This window comes from Quercus robur, chromosome 2 (assembly GCF_932294415.1).
Source record: "Quercus robur chromosome 2, dhQueRobu3.1, whole genome shotgun sequence".
In the NCBI taxonomy this organism is placed as follows: Eukaryota; Viridiplantae; Streptophyta; class Magnoliopsida; order Fagales; family Fagaceae; genus Quercus; species Quercus robur.
Window position 1 is genome coordinate 16,705,778 of NC_065535.1, and position 23,274 is coordinate 16,729,051.

General features: G+C 37.5%; 1 protein-coding gene across 1 annotated transcript; it reads left to right on the forward strand.

Annotated features, from left to right (window-relative positions):
* Nucleotides 1-17,453: 17,453 nt before the first annotated feature.
* On the forward strand, nt 17,454-20,020 carry LOC126712665 (galactan beta-1,4-galactosyltransferase GALS1). The gene is made up of 2 exons (XM_050412089.1): nt 17,454-18,764; nt 19,117-20,020. Exons 1-2 carry the CDS (start codon nt 17,623-17,625, stop codon nt 19,463-19,465), a joined length of 1,491 nt encoding a protein of 496 aa, XP_050268046.1. The 5' UTR covers nt 17,454-17,622; the 3' UTR covers nt 19,466-20,020.
* The last annotated feature ends 3,254 nt before the right edge of the window (nt 20,021-23,274 follow it).

Here is a 23,274-nt window from a genome sequence, read left to right on the forward strand (position 1 = left end):
CAATTAAAGCCCCCAGCACTACGCTTGGATGTACCAGCCGATGAGGTAGAGTGTGAAGATTTGGAGAGGGTAACTGTCGCTGGTGATCCGGAAAAATTCTTCCAGGTTGGGGCTAAGTTGCCTTTGCAAGAGAAGGAGAGGTTGCTGAAATTCCTCCGAGCAAATGTAGACGTGTTTGCATGGAACCCATATGAAGCCCCAGGTGTGGACCCAAATTTCATTTGTCATCGACTCAATGTGAATCCCGCCGTTATTCCCAGGAGATAGCCTCCTCGGCGACCATCGAAGGAGCACGCCGAGGCTGTTAGGAGTGAAGTGGCCAAGCTCAAACAGGCTGGGGCTATCAAGGAAATTTTTTATCCTCAATGGTTGGCCAATACGGTGGTGGTAAAAAAGAAGACTGAAAAGTGGCGAGTGTGCGTGGACTTCACGGACCTCAATAAGGCTTGCCCCAAAGATCCATTTCCCATGCCGAAGATAGACCAGTTGGTGGATGCAACCGTGGGTCATCTTGGGATGAGTTTCTTGGATGCCTTCCAAGGATATCACCAAATACCGCTGGCTGTGGACGATCAGGAAAAGACTGCTTTTGTCACCCCAATTGGGAACTACCATTACAAGGTGATGCCCTTCAGTTTGAAAAACATCGGATCCACCTACCAACGCATGATGACGAAAATGTTTGAACCACAACTTGGTAGAAGTATTGAAGTTTATATCGATGACATGGTTGTGAAGAGTAAAGTGGTGTCCAAGCATGTGGAAGATCTCACGAGTATCTTTGGGATACTGAGAAAACACAAGTTACGCTTGAATGCTTCAAAGTGCTCCTTCGGTGTGGGTTCCGGGAAGTTCTTGGGGTACATGGTGACCCATAGAGGAATTGAAGTGAACTCAGATCAGATTAAGACCATTAACGATTTACAAGCACCTCGGAATCCAAAAGAAGTGCAGAAATTGACGGGAATGACTGCTGCTTTGAACCGGTTCATCTCCAGGTTAGCCGAGAGGTGTCGTCCTTTTTTCCGTCTATTGCATAAATGGCGAGGATTTGAATGGATCGAGGAGTGTGCTGTGGCATTCCAACAATTGAAAGAATACTTGTCCAGGCCGCTTATCATGTCTAGTCCTGAGGTGGACGAGGTATTGTTTGCTTATCTGGCGGTTGCCCCTCATGCAGTTAGTTTCGTCTTGATACAAGAAGACAGTGGTGTCCAAAGGCCAGTTTACTATTTAAGCAAATCCTTCCATGAGGCCGAGGTGAGATACTTGTCATTAGAAAAGGCCATCTTGGCGGTGGTCCATGCAACACGCAAACTTCCGCATTACTTTCAGGCCCATACTGTGGTTATCTTGACCTAGCTACCTCTCAAGTCCATACTAAGAAGTACAGACTACACCGGAAGAATTGCTAAGTGGGGCACGATTCTAGGTGCCTTCGATATCAAGTACATGCCTCGCACCTCTGTAAAAGGCCAAGTCCTTGCCGATCTGGTGGCCGAGTTCGCCGAGTGCCCAGAAGAAGTTAATATAAAGCAAGACAACATGGATGAAAAATCGGTTGGCCTAATATCCACACAAGGCGGATCCTCTTGGAGGGTGTACGTGGATGGGGCAGCAAACCAACGGGGAGCAGGATTGGGATTAGTATTGATATCCCCCGAAGAGGTCATCATTGAGAAGTCATTGAGGTTAGGGTTCTCGGTTACTAACAACGAAGCGGAATACGAAGCTTTGTTGATGGGAATGAGTATGGTCCAAAAAATGGGCGGAAAGGTAGTGGAATTATTCTCGGACTCGAGATCGGTAGTCGGCCAGGTGAGAGGAGAACTGGAGGCCCAGGATCTAAGGATGCAGGGGTATCTGAGCCAGGTTAGGCGTATGCAAACGAAGTTCGAGTCTTTCGACTTATCACATATTCCCCAAGGTGAAAATACTCACGCCGACTCCTTGGCAACCCTTGCCACCTCTTCAGTACGGAATTTTCCTCGGTTGATCATCGTTGAAGACTTGCGTACCCCTACCTCACCAGAAAAGGACGTTTGCCAAGTCTATCAAACTAGTCTAGCGCCGAGCTGGATGGATCCCATATTGAAATTCCTTGAAAGATACATATTGCCCGAAGAGAAAGTACAAGCTGAGAAAATACGGAGGAAAGCTCCTCGGTACTGGTTATTTGAGGATAAAAATTTATACAAACGGTCCTTCTCTGGGCCATACCTGCTCTGTGTGCCTCCTGAGACGTCAGAATCAATCCTAGAAGAATTGCATGAAGGCATTTGTGGAAGTCATACAGGGGGAAGGTCTCTATCACTTCGAGCCATCACACAAGGATATTGGTGGCCAAATATGCAGAAGGAAGCGCAGGAGTATGTTAGGAAATGTGATCAGTGCCAAAGGTTCGCTCCAAATATCTACCAACTAGGAGGAATTCTTAACCCTCTCTCCAGCCCTTGGCCTTTTGCTCAATGGGGGCTGGACATTATCGGCCCTTTTCCTAAAGCCCTAGGAAACAAAAAGTATCTGCTGGTCGGCACAGATTACTTCACTAAATGGGTCGAAGCTGAGCCCTTTGTGAACATCAGAGACGTAGATGTTAAGAAGTTTATTTGGAGGAATATTGTCACGCGATTTGGAACTCCACGCACTCTTGTCTCGGATAATGGACTTCAATTTGATAGCAATGCCTTTAGGCAATACTGTTTGGACCTGGGTATAAGAAACAGATATTCCACTCCGGCTTATCCTCAAGGGAATGGGCAGGCTAAAGCTGTTAACAAAGTAATAGTCAATGGGCTTAAGAAGAGGCTAGATGACGCAAAAGGAAAATGGGTGGAAGAATTGCCACATGTTCTCTGGACATATCGAACAACACCCCGACGTTCAACGGGGAAAACTCCATTTTCCATGACCTATGGGGCCGAGGCCGTCATCCCCTTGGAAATTGGATTCCCAACGTTAAGGACCAGTACATTTTCTTTGGACAATAACGATGCGATGCTGGAGAAAAGTTTGGACCTGATCGAAGAGCGATGGGAGAGCGCGATAGTTCAACTAGCTTACTACCAGCATAAACTCAAGCAAGGTTATGATAGTAATGTGAAGCTGAGGCCGTTAGTCTTAGGAGATCTGGTGCTGAGAAAAGTTCTGGGAACCACCAAGAATCCAAATTGGGGAAAATTGGGGCCTAATTGGGAAGGGCCTTATCGGATCACTTCTGTGGCCAGAATAGGAGCCTATTATCTAGAGGACCTAGATGAAAAAGCTGTACTTCATCCTTGGAATGTAAATAATCTCAAGAGGTATTATTATTAATAAAAGTAGTTCAATTCGAGTTTTTCTTTTAATTTACGTTAACCATACATCCTGTGTTCCTACATCCTATGATGTGTATTGAAATGTTAAACAGAAATTAAGTTATGTCAGGTTATCGGATCACAAACTTAATGGAAATTAACGTCCTATGATGTGTATTGAAATGTTAAACAGAAACTAAGTTATGTCAGGTCCTCGGATTACAAACTTAGTGGAAATTAACGTCCTATGATATGTATTGAAGTGTTAAACAGAAATTAAGTTATGTCAGGTCCTCGGATCACAAACTTAGTGGAAATTAACGTCCTATGATATGTATTGAAGTGTTAAACAGAAACTAAGTTGTGTCAGATCCTCAGACCACAAACTTAATGGAAATTAACACCCTCTGATGTGTATTGAAGTGTTAAACAGAAACTAAGTTGTGTCAGGTCCTCAGACCACAAACTTGGTGGAAATTAACACCCTATGATGTGTATTGAAGTGTTGAACAGTAACTAAGTTGTGGCAGGTCCTCGAATCACAAACTTAGGCTGTGTTTGAATTGGCTGAAAACCATTTCCGGAAATCATTTTCCGTAAAACCCACGCGTTTGGCAGCTAAGGAAAATAGAATTTCCGGAAAATAATTTCCGTTTGACCAAAATTTGCCTCATTTGACCCGGAAATCATTTTACAGAATCATTTTACCTTCAAACATTTTCCTCACACGCGCAAAAGAGAGAGAGAGCCACAGAAAGAAAGAACTCAGCGAACAAAAGAGAGAGCGAGCCAGAGAAAGAACGATCAACGCCGATCACAAAGCGAACCAAACGCCGATCAGCGAACCAAACGGCTATCAGCGAGCATCCCAAACGCCGATCAGCGCCGAAGCAAACGCCGATTTCGTCACGAAGCAAACGCCGATCCACCACTGCGAAGCAAACGCCGATTTCGTCCCATTCCGGTCATGTCGAGCTCACCTCACCGCCGATCCTTCACGGTAGTCCGATCACTGAGCTTTAGGAAGACCCACGATGACTTTTCCTTCCACCTTTGACCGATTCGAGCTCCGATCCATACATCACCTCACCGCCGATGCACTGTCACCGAACCCCCACCTCCGTAAAACACACAAGTCCGATCCACATGCACATCGGATCCGATTTGCATTTTATATATATATATATATATATATATATATATTTTTTTTTTTAATTATCTATTTTTTATTTAAACTGTGTTCATGGATGTTTAAGGGGATCAATGTGTAGAACTTGGTATTGTGATTTTGCTGTGATGGAACCACTGTTCTGTGTAGAATTTTGCTGTGATGTTGAAGAATAATGTTGGGAAATGTTGGTGTTGTGAACTTGATAATGTTGGTGCTGTAAAAGGAAGTCATTTTTCGTAAAATGTTTGTATGAACCAAACATCGAAATTGATTTTCCGTAAAACGAATTCTGACGCAGCCAAACACTTTGAATACATTTTTCTTTCCGGAAAATAGCATTTCCGAAAAATGAAATATTTTCCGGAAATGCTTTTACGCGAACCAAACGCAGCCTTAGTGGAAATTGACGCCCTATAACATCTATTGAAGTATTAAAGAGGAATCTATGAACGTCATTTAATGTACAATCGAAGTACTGAAGGCACAATTTTATTCAGTTTTCGAACTTTTATAAAAAGCTTCAATGGATTGGAAAGAATACGTGCGTATCTAAAACGTCTCCCTAAGACCCCGTTGTATTAATGCTTATCATTTATTTTTAATTGCCAATTGACGATGTTCATAAGTAGAATTGCCCCATGCAAACAAAGGATAGTTGAAATGAACCCATCCAAATTACAGTAACACAGTGAACAAGTACAAAAATAACATAAAGCAGCAAGAGCGGTAAGAAAATAAACATGAGAGTCCTTACTAAATTTCTAATTAGACTACAAAACAATTCCTACTTTTTCAATTTGAATTGGATCTTCGGGGCCTGGCTGGCAGATTTGTCTGCCTCCGAGGTAGTGATTTCCTCTTTATCCTTAGTAACACCCCCAGTTGGTAAGACTGTGGAAGCCAAATCCTGTTGAAAACTTTGGGAGGCCGTCTCTGCCTCCGAAGTAGTTGCAGTCTTGTCCGAGGAAGCTCCTGGAGGGGCAATACCCCCTTTAGCTGATTCTGGCTGGCCAGGGGGAGGAAAAATGTGAGGCAAAACCTCCTCATTGGGATTAACGATTGAAGGAGGAGCTTCAGCTTGATGGGGTAGAAGAGCTGAGGGACGGATCGCCTCAGGATAGAATACGTTCTCTGGCTTCCGTAACTCAGATGAAGCCTCCACCCCAGCACGGTTAAGGGCCTCATCCCAAGTTTTTGCGCAGTAGATACGGCACACCACCGGAACCTCGGCTCTCAAAGCCTCCTCAGTCTCAGCTATACCAACCTCATAGCCTTTCTGCTCAGCTTCATTCATTGCCCGTTCGGCCTCTGTTTTTGCTTTCTCGGCTTCCTCCCTGGACTTTTCAGCTCGCTCCCTTAGCTTTTGGGTTTCCTCCGAGTGCTTCTTAAGAACTAGGACTTGTTCCTGAGCCTTCTTCAGTTCGGCATTCGCCTCACGCAAGTGGTTCCCTTGGTCCTCGGCCTGCTTTTGATAGCCTTCTAGGGCCGACTTGGCGCTCTTGCGAGCTTACTCCTCAGCAAGTAACTTTTTCTTCACATCGGCCAAGTCCTGCTCAAATTTGGACAAGGTCTGCGCAGCTGTTACCCATCTCCTCCTTTCATCATCTAGCTGATCAGAGCAGATATTGAGCATCTCATCTAGCTTGAAAGTATTTTGGATAATTTGTAGGAAAGAGGTTATTACTATAGTCAGTGAAAAGTATATATTGGTGAGTAATGATCGTAAAAGGAAAGAAGAAAAGAGTTAGTTTCTTACCATGCCCAAGTATCTTTTATTGTCGAGGATGAGTTCATTCTTCCTCATATTCTTTATTTCGGTCATATCTTTTGGGAGCAATAAGGCCTCCTTTATGGCCGAGGCTATGTGACACCCTATGCCGCCGTTGAAGTCCCTTATAGATGCATCCTCTCGCAGTGGCTCCCCGCCGTGCATAGGTGCTGGCAACCATGCTTGTGGCTCAGAAAGTTGGGAATCAGACCTTTCCTGACCCCGCGGAGCTTGGTGCCTGGTTTTTTGCTACTTTGCAGCTCGTTGGGCATCCTCCTCGCGAGTAGGACGAGACTTGCCAACGTCTGCCACCTTCTTGCCGTTCTGTTCCTTGCGCCTTTTTAACTCGGTAGCATCAGGACGGGCTAGCTGAGGAGGTTGGCGAGAAGGCTGGCGAGGAGCAGAAGGAGGAGACCTAGTGGAAAGAGATGGAGCCTGGGGTTGTGTTGGTCTGGCCGGCGCACTCTTCTCGGGCTGACCTTCCATCAACTCCAACAAACTTCTTTGGGGCTTCCTTTGTATCCCCATCTCGTCAAGACCTTCTCCGGAGTGTATGGATTGATCAAAAATCCCAAATTCGTCCGAAGGGTCAGAGACTTCTACAACTTCTTCCTCTCTCCCTTCTACTTCCTCTTCTCTGAGGGTAGGCTGGGATGAAGAAGCTCGTGCCGAGACGTTGGCCACAAAAAGAGGCTCGGTATGGGATGTGTATTAGGGAAGTGGAATACCTTCTGGAACAACGAACCCTTTGTAGGCAACGCTGATACGGAGAAGCCGAGGATCGCGGGCTCTAATCACGCACTTCGGCGCTTGGAAAGCGGACGATAGAGGGGTATAGCCGAGGATTAAATGTGCTGCACGAAGTTGGCCGTCGGCTTCATTCACGTATATCTCGGCTTTCAATACCCTGTCCAGGCTCACTTTATTGACTAACTTATTGTTGGGCTTTGTGTAACGTCTATCTGCAAAACCATTGAATTGCATCGAAGCGTTGTTAAAGATAGGGATACCAAAGCAAAAACACAAAATATATGCTTAAACCAAACGTTATGAGTCTATGACTACACTCCCACCTGGTACTCCTTCCACCATGGGGCATTGCAGACCATTGTGCCATTCCCCAGAGAAGATAAGAAAATCCTCCTTGAGATTCTTGTTCGAAGTGGGAAGGCACTGAATCAGCCTTACCTCGGGATATCTCGACCTGAGGTAATACCCCTGCCTGGCCAATTGATGGAGATTGTACACCCAGTTCACGTCATGGTGGGTCAGTTTTAGGTCCATTCTCTCGTTTAGAGCATCTGTACTTCCCAGGACCCTAAACATATTTGGGGCGCACTGGGTGGGGGATAACCTAAAGAAACTAAGGTAGCTTCTAGTAATACTACCCATGGGGATGGTCATCTCACCTTCTATGAAAGCAATCATGGGAATAACCACTTCCCCTGTTTGTCTAGCGTCGATCCATTCCCCTTGGGCGGCATACCTCATACCCACCGTAGAGGGGATCCTATATTTAGAGCGGAAATTTCTGATACCTTCCTCGGACTCAACTAGACATCGAAATGGACTCTTCTTTTTCCCCATTTTTCTAAAGGATTTAGTAAAAAAAAAAGTAACGAGTTTAAAAGAAAAGTGGTAAAGATTTTTAGAAGACTTACAGGTTTGAAAGAGGGACCTCGGACAAGATGTAGTTGTTTGTAGACGCCAGGGAAATGACGAAAAGGGAGAAGGGCAGGTTCAGTGTATGAGCTCTGGAACTGTGTGGTCACCGAAGGTAAGAAAGAGAATTGATTTGAGAACGCCTTTGTAGTTGTGTAGAAATTGTGAGCGGTAAAATTCCCGCTCGCTAAAAGAGATAGGCCCTCTACTGTTCGATTTACATCTCATCATCGAACGTGGGAGACAAGGGCGTTGCCAAAATTTAATGCTGCCAAGATCGGGATGCTGAAATGTCAGAAGCATGCCCCAAAATATGAGTGGATATGGGCTTATGACGTCAAAATCCATCTTTTCTCCCTAGGAGTCGAAAAGCAAGATTTTGAGGGGCTATTGTAAGGGCCGGTCAGTCACTAAAGTTATTAAAGTCAAGTTAATTGGGCCTGTGGCCCATCCGAGGAGGCAAACCTGCTCGAGGAGGCCCATATCAGATTGAAGGGGTAACCAAACGAAGGGAAAAGTGAATATCACGAAAGGTGAGTTCAATATTCGTTCGAGGACAAAACCCTTCTCAGCAATATGAGTCCGAGGACGATCAGGACGCCATCTGGTTACAAATATACCTCGGAGCTACATCACCACTCAAGGTGGGATAAGGGACCAAAGGTGAGAGAGAGAGAAGGCAAACAAATATCTATGGTAACAGCTGCCTCCGCATTAATTGCCTCTAAACTAACTCTCTGGCCGCATTAATGTGGAAGTGATGCCTGAACAGTGATGAAGCAGCCTTACAGCTGCTAGAAGGAGGTTCCAGAAGGTGTTAAATGGGACAGAAAGAGATCCCCTGAACCCAACCTACACGTGTGTGGTGAAGATGGAATAAAGAGGGCGGTATATAACATGAAAGAAGAGCATGCAGAAAGAGAGATCGGAACATAGAGAGAGAAACAAAGAGAAGACTCAGGAAGAAAACTTAGAAAGAAAAGAATTGTATTTGTTTCAAAGAAAAACCGATTGTTATAACGGCTCTGATCCATCTATAAACGTGAGATTGAATCTTTTTACTTTTACAGAGGTTAATCTAGTTCTTGAACACCCACGCTCTACAAATTATATTGTTTGGGTCTTTTAACGTACGAATCCAATGCTGGTTTTGGGATCGTTACAAATTGAGTCCTTACAACAACTAATTACTTATAATTTGTTGTGAAAATGTTTCAAAAATATTGTGGACATATTACTTCTCAAATATTGTAAGGTCATAGTCCATATTACAAGGCAGGCTTGGAATGGGTGAATGTCATAAAGAATATCAAGGCTTTGGCTTTTACTAGGAGGATTGAATTTTGTTTTGGATAAAACTTAGGTATAATAATAACAAGGTGGTATATTTTGATTCTTTAATTAAATTCAACTATATGATTGTACTTATTAAATATATTGACCAATATATTACACAGTTCAATTATCATTTAGGGAAATATAATACCTTTGTTTGATTTCTAGATGAGTAATGTTGTGTACATAAATAATTTGACAATTATTTTCACACTTGTTGAGTTGGCAAGTTTTAATTGATTTTTATCTGAATTCACCATTAATAGTACTTTTTTACTTATTACTAGCAACAATCTTCCAATTATTTGTGTCCGTAAACTTTCTCTTTCTAGATCAATCCAATGAGGTGTAGCTCTCAGGCTCTCAGACGTGGTCCTGGGGGTCACAATGGTCTGTAAGTGTGTGCGTTTTCCCGAAAGTAAAGAAGGCTTGCCCCCCTTAAGTACTGCTAGCTGTTTCTTATATATATCTGTATTTTTTTTCAAGAAAATGGTAAAGAGTGAAGATGTATGTCTTATCTACCGACAATTCTAGAATAAAAAGAATGCGAAGACCAGGCCACCAAGCCGACACAAACGAAACAATTATTGAAAGCTGAGAGAACTTCACTCAAAACGTGGTTTCAGAGCAACTACTGCGAACCTGTATAATACAATACCGAATGGGAATGGCAGCGAGGAAGGCAAAGAGCCTAGGGATAGAAATTAGAATATGCATGCATGATTCCATGCTGACCCACACACCCACAGGCCACATCACAGTTTTTATTTTAATTTTGATTCATATATTACACATGTATTTTGTTTTCAACCAATAGTCAGCGTCTAGACAGCTACATCTATGGGTTTAAGTGAAAAATTAACCAGCGGTAATGATATTTTTTGTGATGTCACGTATCTATGGTTTATAATCCATCTTTTTCTCAGTCGCAATTTACCTACCTCTAAAATACAAAAAAAACAAAAGATAAAGACAACCCTATATAATTTTGTCCCCTAATCAAAACAAATACAAAAAATAAACACACAGAGGGTTTTTATTTATTTATTTTTCTATAAATCATCACACTTGCAATTGCAAACAAGACACAGTCCATGATTGAGTACATACAATGATACAAATCAACCCTGACCATTCCCATTTAATATTGATTTGTGCCTCCACTAATTGCCAAAAGAAAATGACAGACTGACATGGATATAAAAATAATGACAGCCTGATTTCTTTAATTCTCTCTAGAAACTAGAATTATGGCAGAATGTGGCCCGTTGATCTCCCCTGACAATCGGCTGTAACAACTAACAACCCACATTTCCCCAAAAAACTTAAAAAAAATATTAATAAACCATGCATGCCCCCTAATATAATAATGTGCAAAATCATGTTTTATCTTGTAACTTTCCTGTTTGATAAAATGGGTCAAGGTGTCATTTTAATAACATGATTCACTAATTAAGTGACATTAGTAATAAATATATAATTGATGTACGATTTCTATTAGTTTTTATAGCTTTTTTATATTAAAGATATTGTAATCCTCTAATATAAAATAATTCAATCTCTGTTTCTCAAAAAAAAAAAAAAAAAAAAAAAAAACTCAATCTCGACAGAGTTTATTTGGATTAACCCCTCGAAATTTTATTCGGCCGAATAACTCAATCTCATGAATCATCATGATGTTATGCGGCAATTCTGCTCTAGAATTAGAAGGTTCCGCCTTTAAAAATTAATTAGGTCATGATTTATATAAATAAAATGATGTATAATTGGTGAAAAGACGTTTAAAAATATTATGTTTGATAGTGCCTTGCCGTATAATTTTTCACCATGGCTTCCTTCAATTTTTTTTATTTACTAATGTGTCTTCCTTCAATAAGTTACCAAGCAAGGCATTAGTTAAAAAAAAAAAAAAAAAAAAAAGTAGTCAAGAATGAATGAATGGTTTTCTGAATTTTCACATATTCTTGTAATAATAATGTTTTTTCTTGATATGAAATTTAAAAAGGAGATGGGAGATTCGGCCCCTATATACATGTCCCACTATAGGGATGGAATGGACACAAGTTGCACTGGTGGCCATGGCCATTGACTTTTGATCCATTTTGAGAGTATATATTTGGCCTAATGTGGGGAAGGGAAGATTATTTCTTTACACATGGTTTAAACCTCTTCTTCTCTAGCTTCGGTTTTGTTTTTGGGTGGTTGGTGAGACTTGGGAGATTCTTAAAAACACTAACATGAAGTTCATGCAAATAAACCATGCGACCGACAAATTTTAATTGTGGAACACATGGTTTTTTTGGTTCAAGGCATATTCATCATTGTCTTTAGAGATTCTAGTTTTAAAAATGGACGGAGATCACTTGGGTTAAAAAAAAAAAATGCTTTGATACTGTTTTTGGAGACTATATTTTTAAGAAAGTTATGAATTTTAATTAGCTAATCAAAATGAATATGAGAAGTGTGATTTCATGATTTTTCAAGAGATTTAAAGGACTATTGTCAAGAGGATTGTAACTCTATTGATAAAGTCTTAGTGTTTTTGATATAGAAGTTTAGAATTCAAACCCCTCTTCCCTAAAGATAGAAATATATATATATATATATATATAGAAATATATATATATATAAAAGACTATTTATTTATTTATTTTCCCTATGTTAAGTAGGTAAAAGATTTAAATTCAAGTACCTCCCATGAAAAGAAAATGATAATTAGTGTCCATTTGTGTTTACCACAGTTTTTGTAGATTATTTGCATAAAGCTTATTAAAAGATATAATTTTTGGTAGTTTTTATGTTAAATATGTGACAAAAAAAACTAAAAACTTTATTAGAAAAAAAAAACTTATTGAAACAAAAAACGAAAATCTTAAAGCTATAAGTTTTGTATATCAAACAGATACTAAAATTACATGACTTGACAATTTCAAAAACTACTTTATTTAAGAAGGTTTGATCTGATCATTGATGGATTGTCTTTTTTTATAGTAATCACTAACCAAAAGAACAAAAATGTTTATAAGAAAAAATGGAAAAAGTTAATGAATGTTCTAAGATTGATTTATGAAATATTATTAGAAATGTTTTATGAGAAAAGAAAAAATAATTAACTTTTTAAATGACTTTTTAAATTTGTAATAAAAGATGTATTAAAACTTTTCTAAATAGTCTATTAACAAATAACTCAAGAGCACTTGTTAACAATATATATCCTAAAAATAAAAAATAAAAGGTATCACCAAATGAGCTATAAGCTCAGCCCCTCAGATGTAAATTCAATTACCGTTGGGGAAATTACTACTTTCAGTCAACGGGCTCTATAATCAAATCCCCACGAACCGAAATTCCCATCCATTTGATTGCCATTCCTTCTGCATCCTATTACCAACAAAGCCATCCAGCTTCAAGTAAACACAGCTTTCTTTAATAATACAAAATTCAATTATGTATTCCAACTTCCGAGTATCATAACCTTTGACTATTTGACTTATTATAGGTATCTTTGACCATTTATAGTAGTAGAGCAAAAAATTTAGTTATTTAGCACCATAAAAAGTTATTTTATCTATTTTACTTACTCACATGTTGCAGCAGTGGGTCTATTTTAGCTTTCAATACAATAAAATAATATAAACATCATAATAAAATAATATATTTACTACAATAAAATAATATGTCCACTACAATAAACAACTATCACAATCACCCACAATCACCCACAATCGCTAACTCTGCCACTACTATCGCTGCCATTGACTCTTCCCCCACTGTTGCCACCTCCACCACCGCCGCCACCGACTCTTCCATTGCCGCCGCCGCAGGTTCAAAAATCAACCATTTAACTAAACAACTCTTTAGAGAAACAACACCAACTAATTCCTTTTTTCTTTTATAATCATTTCATTTCCTTGCAAATTGCTCTATGTAATCAACAAGACCAACACTAATAATAATTAACAATAATAAAAATGAAATCTTTGTAACATTAAAGAAACTTTCTTCACAACCATTACACAGTAAATATCAAATACCCAAACTAAACAAAAATACATGTACCCCTTACTATATCAAACAAAAAAAATACCCAAACGAACTAGAATCATTAAACAAAAAAAATTAACATCAAGCATTTAGAATCATTAAACAAAAATACCCAAAGGAATTAGAATCATTAAACAAAAATTAACAAAAAAATTAACTCAAAAGGGAAAAAAAAAAAAAAAAAAACCCATTACACGAAGGGTCGTCGGTTGGGGTGGGAGGCGAAGGGGTCACCGGTTGGGGTGGGAGGCGAAAGGTCGCCGGATGGGTGAGAGGCAAAGGGTCGGTGCGAAGGGAGTGAAGGAAGGCAAACGGTTGGCGAAGGGAGGCGAGTTGAGGCAATGTCAAGCTCGATCGGCGGGCTGGGGTGAGGCAACCGTGAGGGAGAGAGTTTGAGAGAGTGAGCTTGAGAGAGTTTTGAGAGAAGGTGAGATAGAGGTGAGAGCTTGAGAGAGTGAGTTGAGAGTGACACAAAGAGGCACGGTGAGAATAAAAGAATAAAAAAAAAAACATATATTATTTTAATTCGGCTAAGAATAATTATTTTTTTATTTTTAGCTTTTAGCTTTTAGCTATAGTGCATAGCCATATATAGCTGTGCACTATAGCAGTGAAGGTAGAAATTTTACCTTTAGATTTACTATTGCAACTCTCTTTTTTGTGTTTTGGTGAAGCTAAAATTGCTACATAGCTATACTGCTGCAAGTGCTCTTACAAGTTCGATGCTTAAAGGTTTACTAATTTTAGTCCCTCTTTGCTCTTAGTCCTTGTTTGAGGGGAGAGAATGGAATGGAATGAAAATGAATAAAAAGAATAATTTTAGAATATTTTTACCTTCCCTTGTTTGGAAGTTTTAATGGAGAGGAATGGACTTTCCATTCCCTTGTTTGAGAGTTTAAATATATATATTTTGATAAATACTGTGCAAGTAACTTACTAGAAAGTCAAAAACGGGTTTAACTTATTTCCATTACTTTTTTAACTGGAATCTCCTTTTATTTTAATGAGAAACTGTTACATCATCCATTAACTAAATAAAAGGTAGAGATTAAAACTCATTACTACTTGTTGTTGTGTATTTAAAATAAAAGGACACCTCCAGTTAAAAAGTACTTGAGAGCATCTCCAATAGAGTATGTATAGCCAAAATATAGAGAATGAAACCAGAAAAAGGAGGAAAAGAGTGCTCCAACAGTCTCTCTAAAACTCAATTTTTTTTTTGCTCATGAACAGTAGCTCATCAAGTCTGATGGGCTATTGTAGATTAGCAACTGATTTTTTTTCATTAAAAAATTCCAACACTTAATATTTTATCACTTCTTTCTCTTTCTTCTTTGATTTGTTTTTGGGTCTTACACTCTCTCTCTTTGTTTCTTCTCACAAAACAATTCTTGCTCTCATAAAACTGATTTAATTTAAACAACAAATCTAAAATCAAAACAACAACAACAACAGATCAAAAACAGAAAAGAAAAAAAAATAGAACAACAATAAAAGATCAAGAAAAAAAAAAAAATAGAGACGTATGTGTGTGGTGGAGCAACAGCGGTGAGGAGGAGGAGTAGCGGTGGCGGTGTGGTGGAGCAAGGGCAATTTCTCATTTCTCTCCATGCGTGTCTATGTGTGTTTGAAGATAATGACACCAAAAGGCAAGCAAAATTATGTAAGACATATCACGGAGAAAGCTAGATTATGGTAGAAAAAGAAAAGAAAAAGAGTAGAAAATGAAAGAGCTGGAGAAAGAAATAGAGAGGGAGGTAAATAGAGAGGGAGGTTCTGGAATCAAGTGGAAAGTAGAGACAAAAAAGGGAGAGGATGAGATATATGGGTATACGTGTGTGGTGCAGAAAAAACAAGAGATCAAAAAAAGAAAAGAAAAAAAAAGAGGAAACATATGGATGGAAGAATGGAAATACCATCACAATATTTTTACAATATTTTCACAATAAATCTTAAGTAACATATTGTTATTAGCTAATATTGGTGAGTAAAAATATAATTTTAGTGTGGGTTCAAATTAGAATTAGTAACAACTTTTCATATAAGATTTTGTTATAATTCTTGTGAAAGTATTACGAAAAATGTTGTAAATATAACACTTTTCATTAAAAAATATAATTGTTGAGAATAAATATAGAAAGAATAAATGATGATAAAAAAGAATAAAGAATGAATGAAGAAATAATATTTAAATGAGATAGAGAATGAGATAGAGAATGAGATAGAGAATCTGTTGGAAAGTGTATTTAAAAAAGTAGGTAGTTAAAAGGTAAAAGTCATTGGTCATTCTTCAAACAGTACAAAAATTTGGAGAATTTGCTGGAGATGCTCTGAGATAAGCCAAACTTGTCAAAAGCTAGGGGATACCCAAATGCACACTTAATTTCTTTTCACTTGGAGCGAAGAAAAAAAAAATGTAAAATCATATCAAATGGAGGACATGATATAAATTTAACTTGCTTAAAAAAAAAACCCCATCATTTGGGTTGTTAACTTGTTATATTTATGCAAGATCTGAACTTGTTCTTAGTCAATTTCTTTCACTTGTTTAGAACATGAGTATGTATAGATATATGCATAGGCACCCATAATAATTATCCAAAGGCCAATAAATAATTCTAATAATTATAATGAATGTAAGAATGATATTTGAAAATTATGAAAATTCAATATCTCTTTCTCTCAATTTTTTTTAGATGAAATGTAATGATTCTAAACTTGCCTCTCTTTTTTTTGGTTAAAGAATAATGAAAACTCTAGATCAATCAAGATGGTTGAAAGTTTTGGTTGAATGCATTTAATCCCATGTTAATCTAGGCTTGAAATCCGTTATTCATGTTCCTTTTTTCTCATTTGAATTGTTTTATTTATACAAAATTTGAACTCATGCCTAGAACGTGAGTACGTATATCTATACGTATGCACCCATTGAAAAAATGTATATATTTTCGAGGCAAAATAAAGAATAATAATAGTTATAAAGAATGTATGAATGACATTTGAAAATTATGAAAATCCAATCTGTCTTTCTCCCTTAATTTTTAAAATGAAATATAATGATTCTAACTTAACCCCCTTTTTTTTGTTAAGAAATATTGAAAATACTATACCGATCAAGATCGTTGAGAGTTTTGGTCGAATGCATTTAATCCCATGTTAATTTATGTTTAGATTCTGTTTGTTCAGGTTCCTTTTTCCCCATTCGAGTTGATATATTTATGCAAGACTTTGAACTCATTCTTAGTCAATTTATTTCACTTCTTTATAACATGAGAATGTATAGATTTATGAGAAATGCTAACGAGTGTTCTTAGGACACTGGTTAAGAATTCAATTAAAAAAAGTTTTGATATCACTTTTATGGGAAATGAAAAAAGCTATCAAAACATTAATTATTTTTTTTCTTTTCCCATAAAAACTTTTTTTAATTGGATTCTTAACCAGTACCCTAAGGGTACTCGTTAACATGACCTTAGATTTATTCATAAACACCCATTTAATAAAAAATATATTTTCAGAGATCAAGTAAAGAATCATAATAATAGTAATAAAGAATGTATAAATGATATTTCAATATGAGAAACGCTAACGAGTGCTTTTAGGATATTCGTTAACAATCTATTTTAAAAAAGTTTTGACATCACTTTTATGATAAATAAAAAAAGCTGTCAAAACATTAATTGATTTTTTTTCTTTTCCTATAAAAACTTTATTTAACTGGATTGTTAACCAATACTTTAAGGACACAATGACCTCTCTTTTCTCTCAATTTTTTTTTATAGATAAAACATAATGATTGAAGACTTTCTCATATATTTTGTAAGGAGTAATGGACACCTAAACCAATGAATGAAGATAGTTGAATGTTTTCAATCCCCCACATTAATTCTGCGATTCATTGTGTTTGGATTCCATTGTTAATGTTCTTCACCAAAAATATTAGCTGGGTAGGGTCCCATGGTATGACAAATCATCACAAACGAAAAAGAAAGGTCCGAAACCGCAGAAACGGTTGAAAGTGTCAGTGTAGTAATTAAGACAAGATCCAAACCCGTTTAGGAATCCCATAACCCTCAAAATGACTGAAAAAAAAAGGAGTGGCCCCCTATAGAGGTAGATAGACGCATAGGTGTGTGTGGGTCTGAGTCCAGTAAAAATTTACCTTGCCACGGGTATATGTTACCTGTGTCTCACGCATTTTGACTCTCTTTTATTTTATAGACTAGCAATCATCGAAACTCACCCACCTATCCTATATTCATCATCACCATCACCACCACTGCTGAGACACAACACATCACAAAGCAACACAAGTCGCCGACCCCCACACACACACACACACACAAATGAGGAAAGAATCACCGCCGCCCTCAGTTCCCGGCGGCAAATTGTTCAGCTTCTTCGAAACCAAAACCTTAGTAGCCACATTACTTGCTCTGACACTAGTCATGCTCATGTGGAACCTCCCTCCTTACTACCAAAACCTCCTCTCCACCACTCGCGTTTCTTGCTCCGCCACCACCACCACCACCACCACCTTAACCGCCACCACACCCAACGTTTCCTTAACTAACTTTTCAACTACCCCAGTTGCTGAACAAAAGTACTCAACCTCAACTTCAACACCCAAGAGTAACGACCCCAATAAGCGAGTCTTCCAGACTTTTGGTAGTGCCGCTGCTCTCTTTGTCCTAATGGGTGCTTACCGCGGTGGGCCTCGGACTTTTGCGGTGGTGGGTTTAGCCTCCAAGCCCACTCACGTTTATGGTCACCCATGGTACAAATGCGAGTGGATCTCTAACAATGGGTCTTCCATTAGAGCTAAAGCTTATAAGATGCTTCCAGATTGGGGTTATGGCCATGTCTACACTGTTGTTGTTGTCAATTGTACTTTTCCAGACAATCCCAATTGGGACAACTTGGGTGGGAAGCTCACAATCAATGCGTACTACAACGAGTCTCCGAGGAGGTACGAGAAATTCACTGCCTTGGAAGAAGCACCGGGTTCTTACGACGAGTCCAAGTACCACCCACCTTATCAGTACGAGTATTTGTATTGTGGGTCATCTTTGTACGGGAGTTTAAGTGCTTCTAGGATCAGAGAATGGATGGCTTACCACGCTTGGTTTTTCGGACCCAAGTCCCATTTCGTGTTTCACGATGCGGATGGGATTTCACCTGAGGTTAGAGCCGCACTGGAGCCATGGGTGCGAGCTGGGAGAGCCACGGTTCAAGATATTAAGGGCCAGGCCGAGTTTGATGGGTATTACTATAACCAATTCATGGTGGTGAATGATTGTCTACATCGGTACCGACACTCTGCTAATTGGACTTTTTACTTTGATGTGGATGAGTATATCTATTTGCCTGACGGGAATACGCTAGAATCTGTGCTCAATGAGTTCTCAGATTATACTCAGTTCACTATTGAGCAGAATCCAATGTCTAGTGTGCTCTGCTTGAATGATTCCACTCGCGATTATTCTAGGTACTTTCTTCTATTCTTTTCTCCATGAATTGCACGAATTAAAATGCTTTAACAAAAATTTTAGCACTATTAGCATCTAAGATTCGTAATGCTATGAAAGTTACTAAACCAAATGTGCTTGTTTTGGGACATTTGTGTACCCTTTTGGGTAAAGAAATAGAAGCTTAGCTTTAGAATTTTTCCATCCAGCTAGGAAAGGTGTGTAAATTTGTCGAAGTGGAATATACAAATAGATCACACTGCTTTAATTTGCTACTATGTATATGCATTGGAATTACTTGGAACATTTATAGTTTGTTGGTACCTGTAAATTCTGTGCGCTTAAATTTGGACTCTTTTGATCAAAATTCAGTGAATGGGGATTTGAGAAGCTACTATTCAGAGACTCAATTACTGGGATTCGAAGGGATCGGAAATACGCAATTCAGGCTAAGAATGCGTACGCCACGGGTGTACACATGTCCGAGAATGTAATTGGGAAGACATTGCACAAGACCGAAACAAAGATCAGATATTATCACTACCACAACTCCATTTCGGTACAAGGTGAACCGTGCAGGGAATTTCTACCACCATCGGCGAAGAACAATGTGACATGGTACAACAAGATACCTTATGTTTACGATGATAATATGAAGAAACTTGCCGACACTATCAAGGAATTCGAGCGCAAAACCATTGGAAACGTTGTACAGCTCTAGCTATAGTTGTGGCTAGCTAGCGTAGCGGTGGTCGCAATGCAATGATTTTTTAAGCCCCAAAAAGATTGTGACCGTATTTCACCGACATGTACATGTGATGTGAGCTAGCAAAATTGCCAGTGCAGATTGTGATAGTGGGAAATTCCTCACGCATATATGGCGTGCATTATCATGATCATTGATTGATGGATTGATTCTTTGTTCATAAATTAGCTTCGGTTGCTCAATGTTTACTCCTCTTATTTCCTGGCCAGGGATTCATTTGGCATGATTGGTTAGAAACCAATGCAAAAGAAAAGGGAGAATGGACCAGCTAGCATAGCATTGCTTTCGTTTGTCTATAAAAAAAAAAGGTAAGAGTGAGTGAGTGTGAGTGATTAGAGTGTTTTTTATTTGTTCCTTGATCTCTTTTTTTATATAATAATTATTGATATTCTTGGAGAAATTTGTGTAAAGATGTTTAATTACTCCTTTTCTCTACTTTTAATGGGTTATTTTTCTTTTTAAACAAGAATGTTGCCATGTGATTCGTGGACAGTAATAATAAATTTTTTTTAGAAAGATGCTGTTGAATGAATGATTAAGTCGCTTTTCTTTATCTTTTTGATGATTTATTCCCCTAGAGGCTATTAAAGTGGTAGACGTTGATTACCCAAAAAAAAAAAAAAAAAAGAAGGCAAGGATTGAAAGACATGGCAGAGAGATTAACAAACTGGTAATGCATAAATAGACCTAAAGTAAACAGTATAATCTTTCTAGTTTCTTCACTGTCTGTTTGTTTTTTCTTTTGACCCCATGATTAAAGCGTAAAACACAATCTACATATAAAGCCCAACATGTGCAGATTACGAAGTTTCAGGTTCAGATATTGTTGCGTGGCAGAATATAAATAACAGAGTCAAGATTCCACCATCACATTGTTGCCATATATGGTATTTACTAATTATTATTATGAAAATGAAGTTTCTATAAAAGATCAACATCTAGTTTGAATTTGGTGCAATTCCAGATGTTTATGTATTAAAAAAAATGGTGCATTTCCAGATTATTATGATGCTTTGCTTGTACAAAAATTTAGGTGGAGGGCTCCAGATGGTACTTTTAGAATTATGAGAAACTTGTTATATGAACTAAATTGAAAGCATGAAGGAGATGGAGATGGTGGTGTGATAGTACCAGGGACGGAGTCAGGGCTTGAAGTTAGGGGGGCAGTTTTATTTTTAGTTATATGCAGTGGTTTCGGCTTTCAACTCTATTAGTTAGTTGGCAAAGGTTTTCTTTTATTATTATTATTTTTATGTGTGTGTAGAGTGTGGCTTTTGTTGGTAAGGACAAAATTATTTTGTTTAAAGTTTTTTAAAGGGCTAAGTTGTTTGTTTTTGGTAAAATTAGTTGATTAGTCTCAATTTTTTTTTTTTTTTTTTTAGCTTTGTTATTGCCTATTGGTAATTTTTGTTGTTGGGATAATATTTTGGGCTTGTATATTGTTTTTGTAGATTTTAGATCTATAAAGTTTTTTTATGGACTTTAAAAAGGAGGAAAATACTAGATCTACAAATTTTTTTACAAATTTTTGTTGTGATTAGTAGTTATTAGTAAGTAAAAAAATGATGTAAGCTGTGGACCCAGATGCAAATCAGTAAGAATTTGCTATTTCAATAGTATGTAAAAAAGTTTGTAGCTGTAGCTATAACTGTAGCATTTCTCTTATAATGATCAATAAGGGAAACAAAATGTAATTTTATTGAACGAAATTGCTAAAATTAGTTCCTAAATATATAGTTTTATAATTATATTTTAAAAATAAATAAAAAATTAGGTTCCATGAATGGCTCCGTCCATTTGTGGTACTGATAGTCGCTATGTTAGGAATAGAAAATTTACAGAAGGACCAGAGCGTGATCAATAATTCAACCAAAACAACAGTCAATAATTTGTCCTGTCCTTATAGGGATACTAAAAGCTCTATCGGTGGTCACTGACAGTGAAATACCAGTCACTTGTATGACTTTTGTAGCGCAATGGGTAACTTCTTCTTCATGTTTTCAACAGTTCAAGGTTCAAATCATCATTCATATTGTAACTGTCAAATTTATCCAAAAAAAAAAAAAAAAAAAAAATCAACTTGAAAGGACTGGAATTTGGAAGAAGCATGTGTATGTACCAATTATTTCTGGTTACAGTTCATTATGTAAATATGTACTTAAGGTAGAACTAACAATTTTTCCTTAAACTTACCAAATTTACCAACCCATAGAGTAAATAATAGTAGGTTCCAGTTAGCTCAACTGGTAAAGTCACTGATAGTTGAATAAGAGATCTGAAATTCATTCCCCGCTTACATCAAAAATTGATTGGTGTCTTGATCTGATGATTGAGCTATCATTAAGAGCGGACGCCATATATTGAAACTCTCTCAAAAAAAAAAGAAGTAAATAATAAAAATTGATGAAAACTCATTGGGTCGATTGCAGGCATGTTGCTACAAATTCACGTGTATGTATTTTTGTCTCCATGGTGGAGAAATGTAATATATAATTTAAGGTAGGACAAAGTTGAGTTATAAAATTGGTTTTTAACCTAAAATTACAACAATATTTAATATCGTTAACATTATTACATATTTTGAAAATTTAATCATTGGATTGCATGTTCTTTACACTCTTATAGTTTGTTTTAGATTGAGGGAGAGGGAGGGGGAGTGGAGTAGAATTGACCCAAAATTAGCATATTTTCAGCCAATTCTACTCTACTCCCCTCCACTCTTCCTCCCTCCCCTTCAATCCAAGCATGCCCTTAATATATATGCCAAACTTTGTGCCAATCTGATATTATTAGCTATATAATCTATAAGATTATATTTTATGCATAGTTTTAAACTACAAAAACTTACAATTTAAACAATTTATTGATGACATAGCTATTGATCTTTAATTTTCTAAAAAATTTACAAGCATGGAGAATATAAGAAAAAAATGTAATCCAATAGTAGATTTATCAAAATTCACCTCTAATAAAAAAATATTGACTAAGGTTGTAGTTTTAGGTTACAATCAAATTTTGTAGATAAATTTTGTCCTTAATTTTTTTGTTTTATATTTATTAATTATTTTAATATTTCATTTCACTAATATTTATGATCTTTTATTTTACATTTAAATTTTAATTAATCTATAAATAGAGGTTCAAAGGCTGAACTTGGTTGGGGGAAAAGGAATTCGATACCATTTAATTCAGGCCCAATAGCTGTGGAATCAGCTCATTTTCTTTTCAATTTCTGGTCTTAGTATCACTTTTATTTTACCGTCTGATAACACACAGGCTCCCTTATTGGGCTTTTGTTCTGTAGTCCCATTAAACAATTAAAGAGACCAGCCTGTCTCAATGGGTTGGTCCACTGACCAGTAAGCAGTAACCACTCTCGAAGGGGGGAAAAACCAAAAAAAAAAAAATGGTTTGGATTTTGGATGATAAGAGTGTGGAAGAGCCTATGGACCCATGAAGGGGTGAATTTAGAAGTATAAGCATACATGGTAATTAGAAAAATTTATGAACACAGTCAATTCCACATTCATTTCAAAAGTCAAAAATTAATAGATGCTCTAGGGGTATTGATTTAGAAACTATGTAATAAAGAAATGAGATAAATTAAAGAAAATGATATAAAAGTACTATTAAAACTGAAAAAATAACATAAAACTGCAAAAAAAAAAAAAAGTTGTCGGAAAAAGTAAAAAATGTTGTTAACGGGCACCGCAAGGTGTTCGTTAACAACATTTTTTACTTTTTTGATAGTTTTATATATTTTT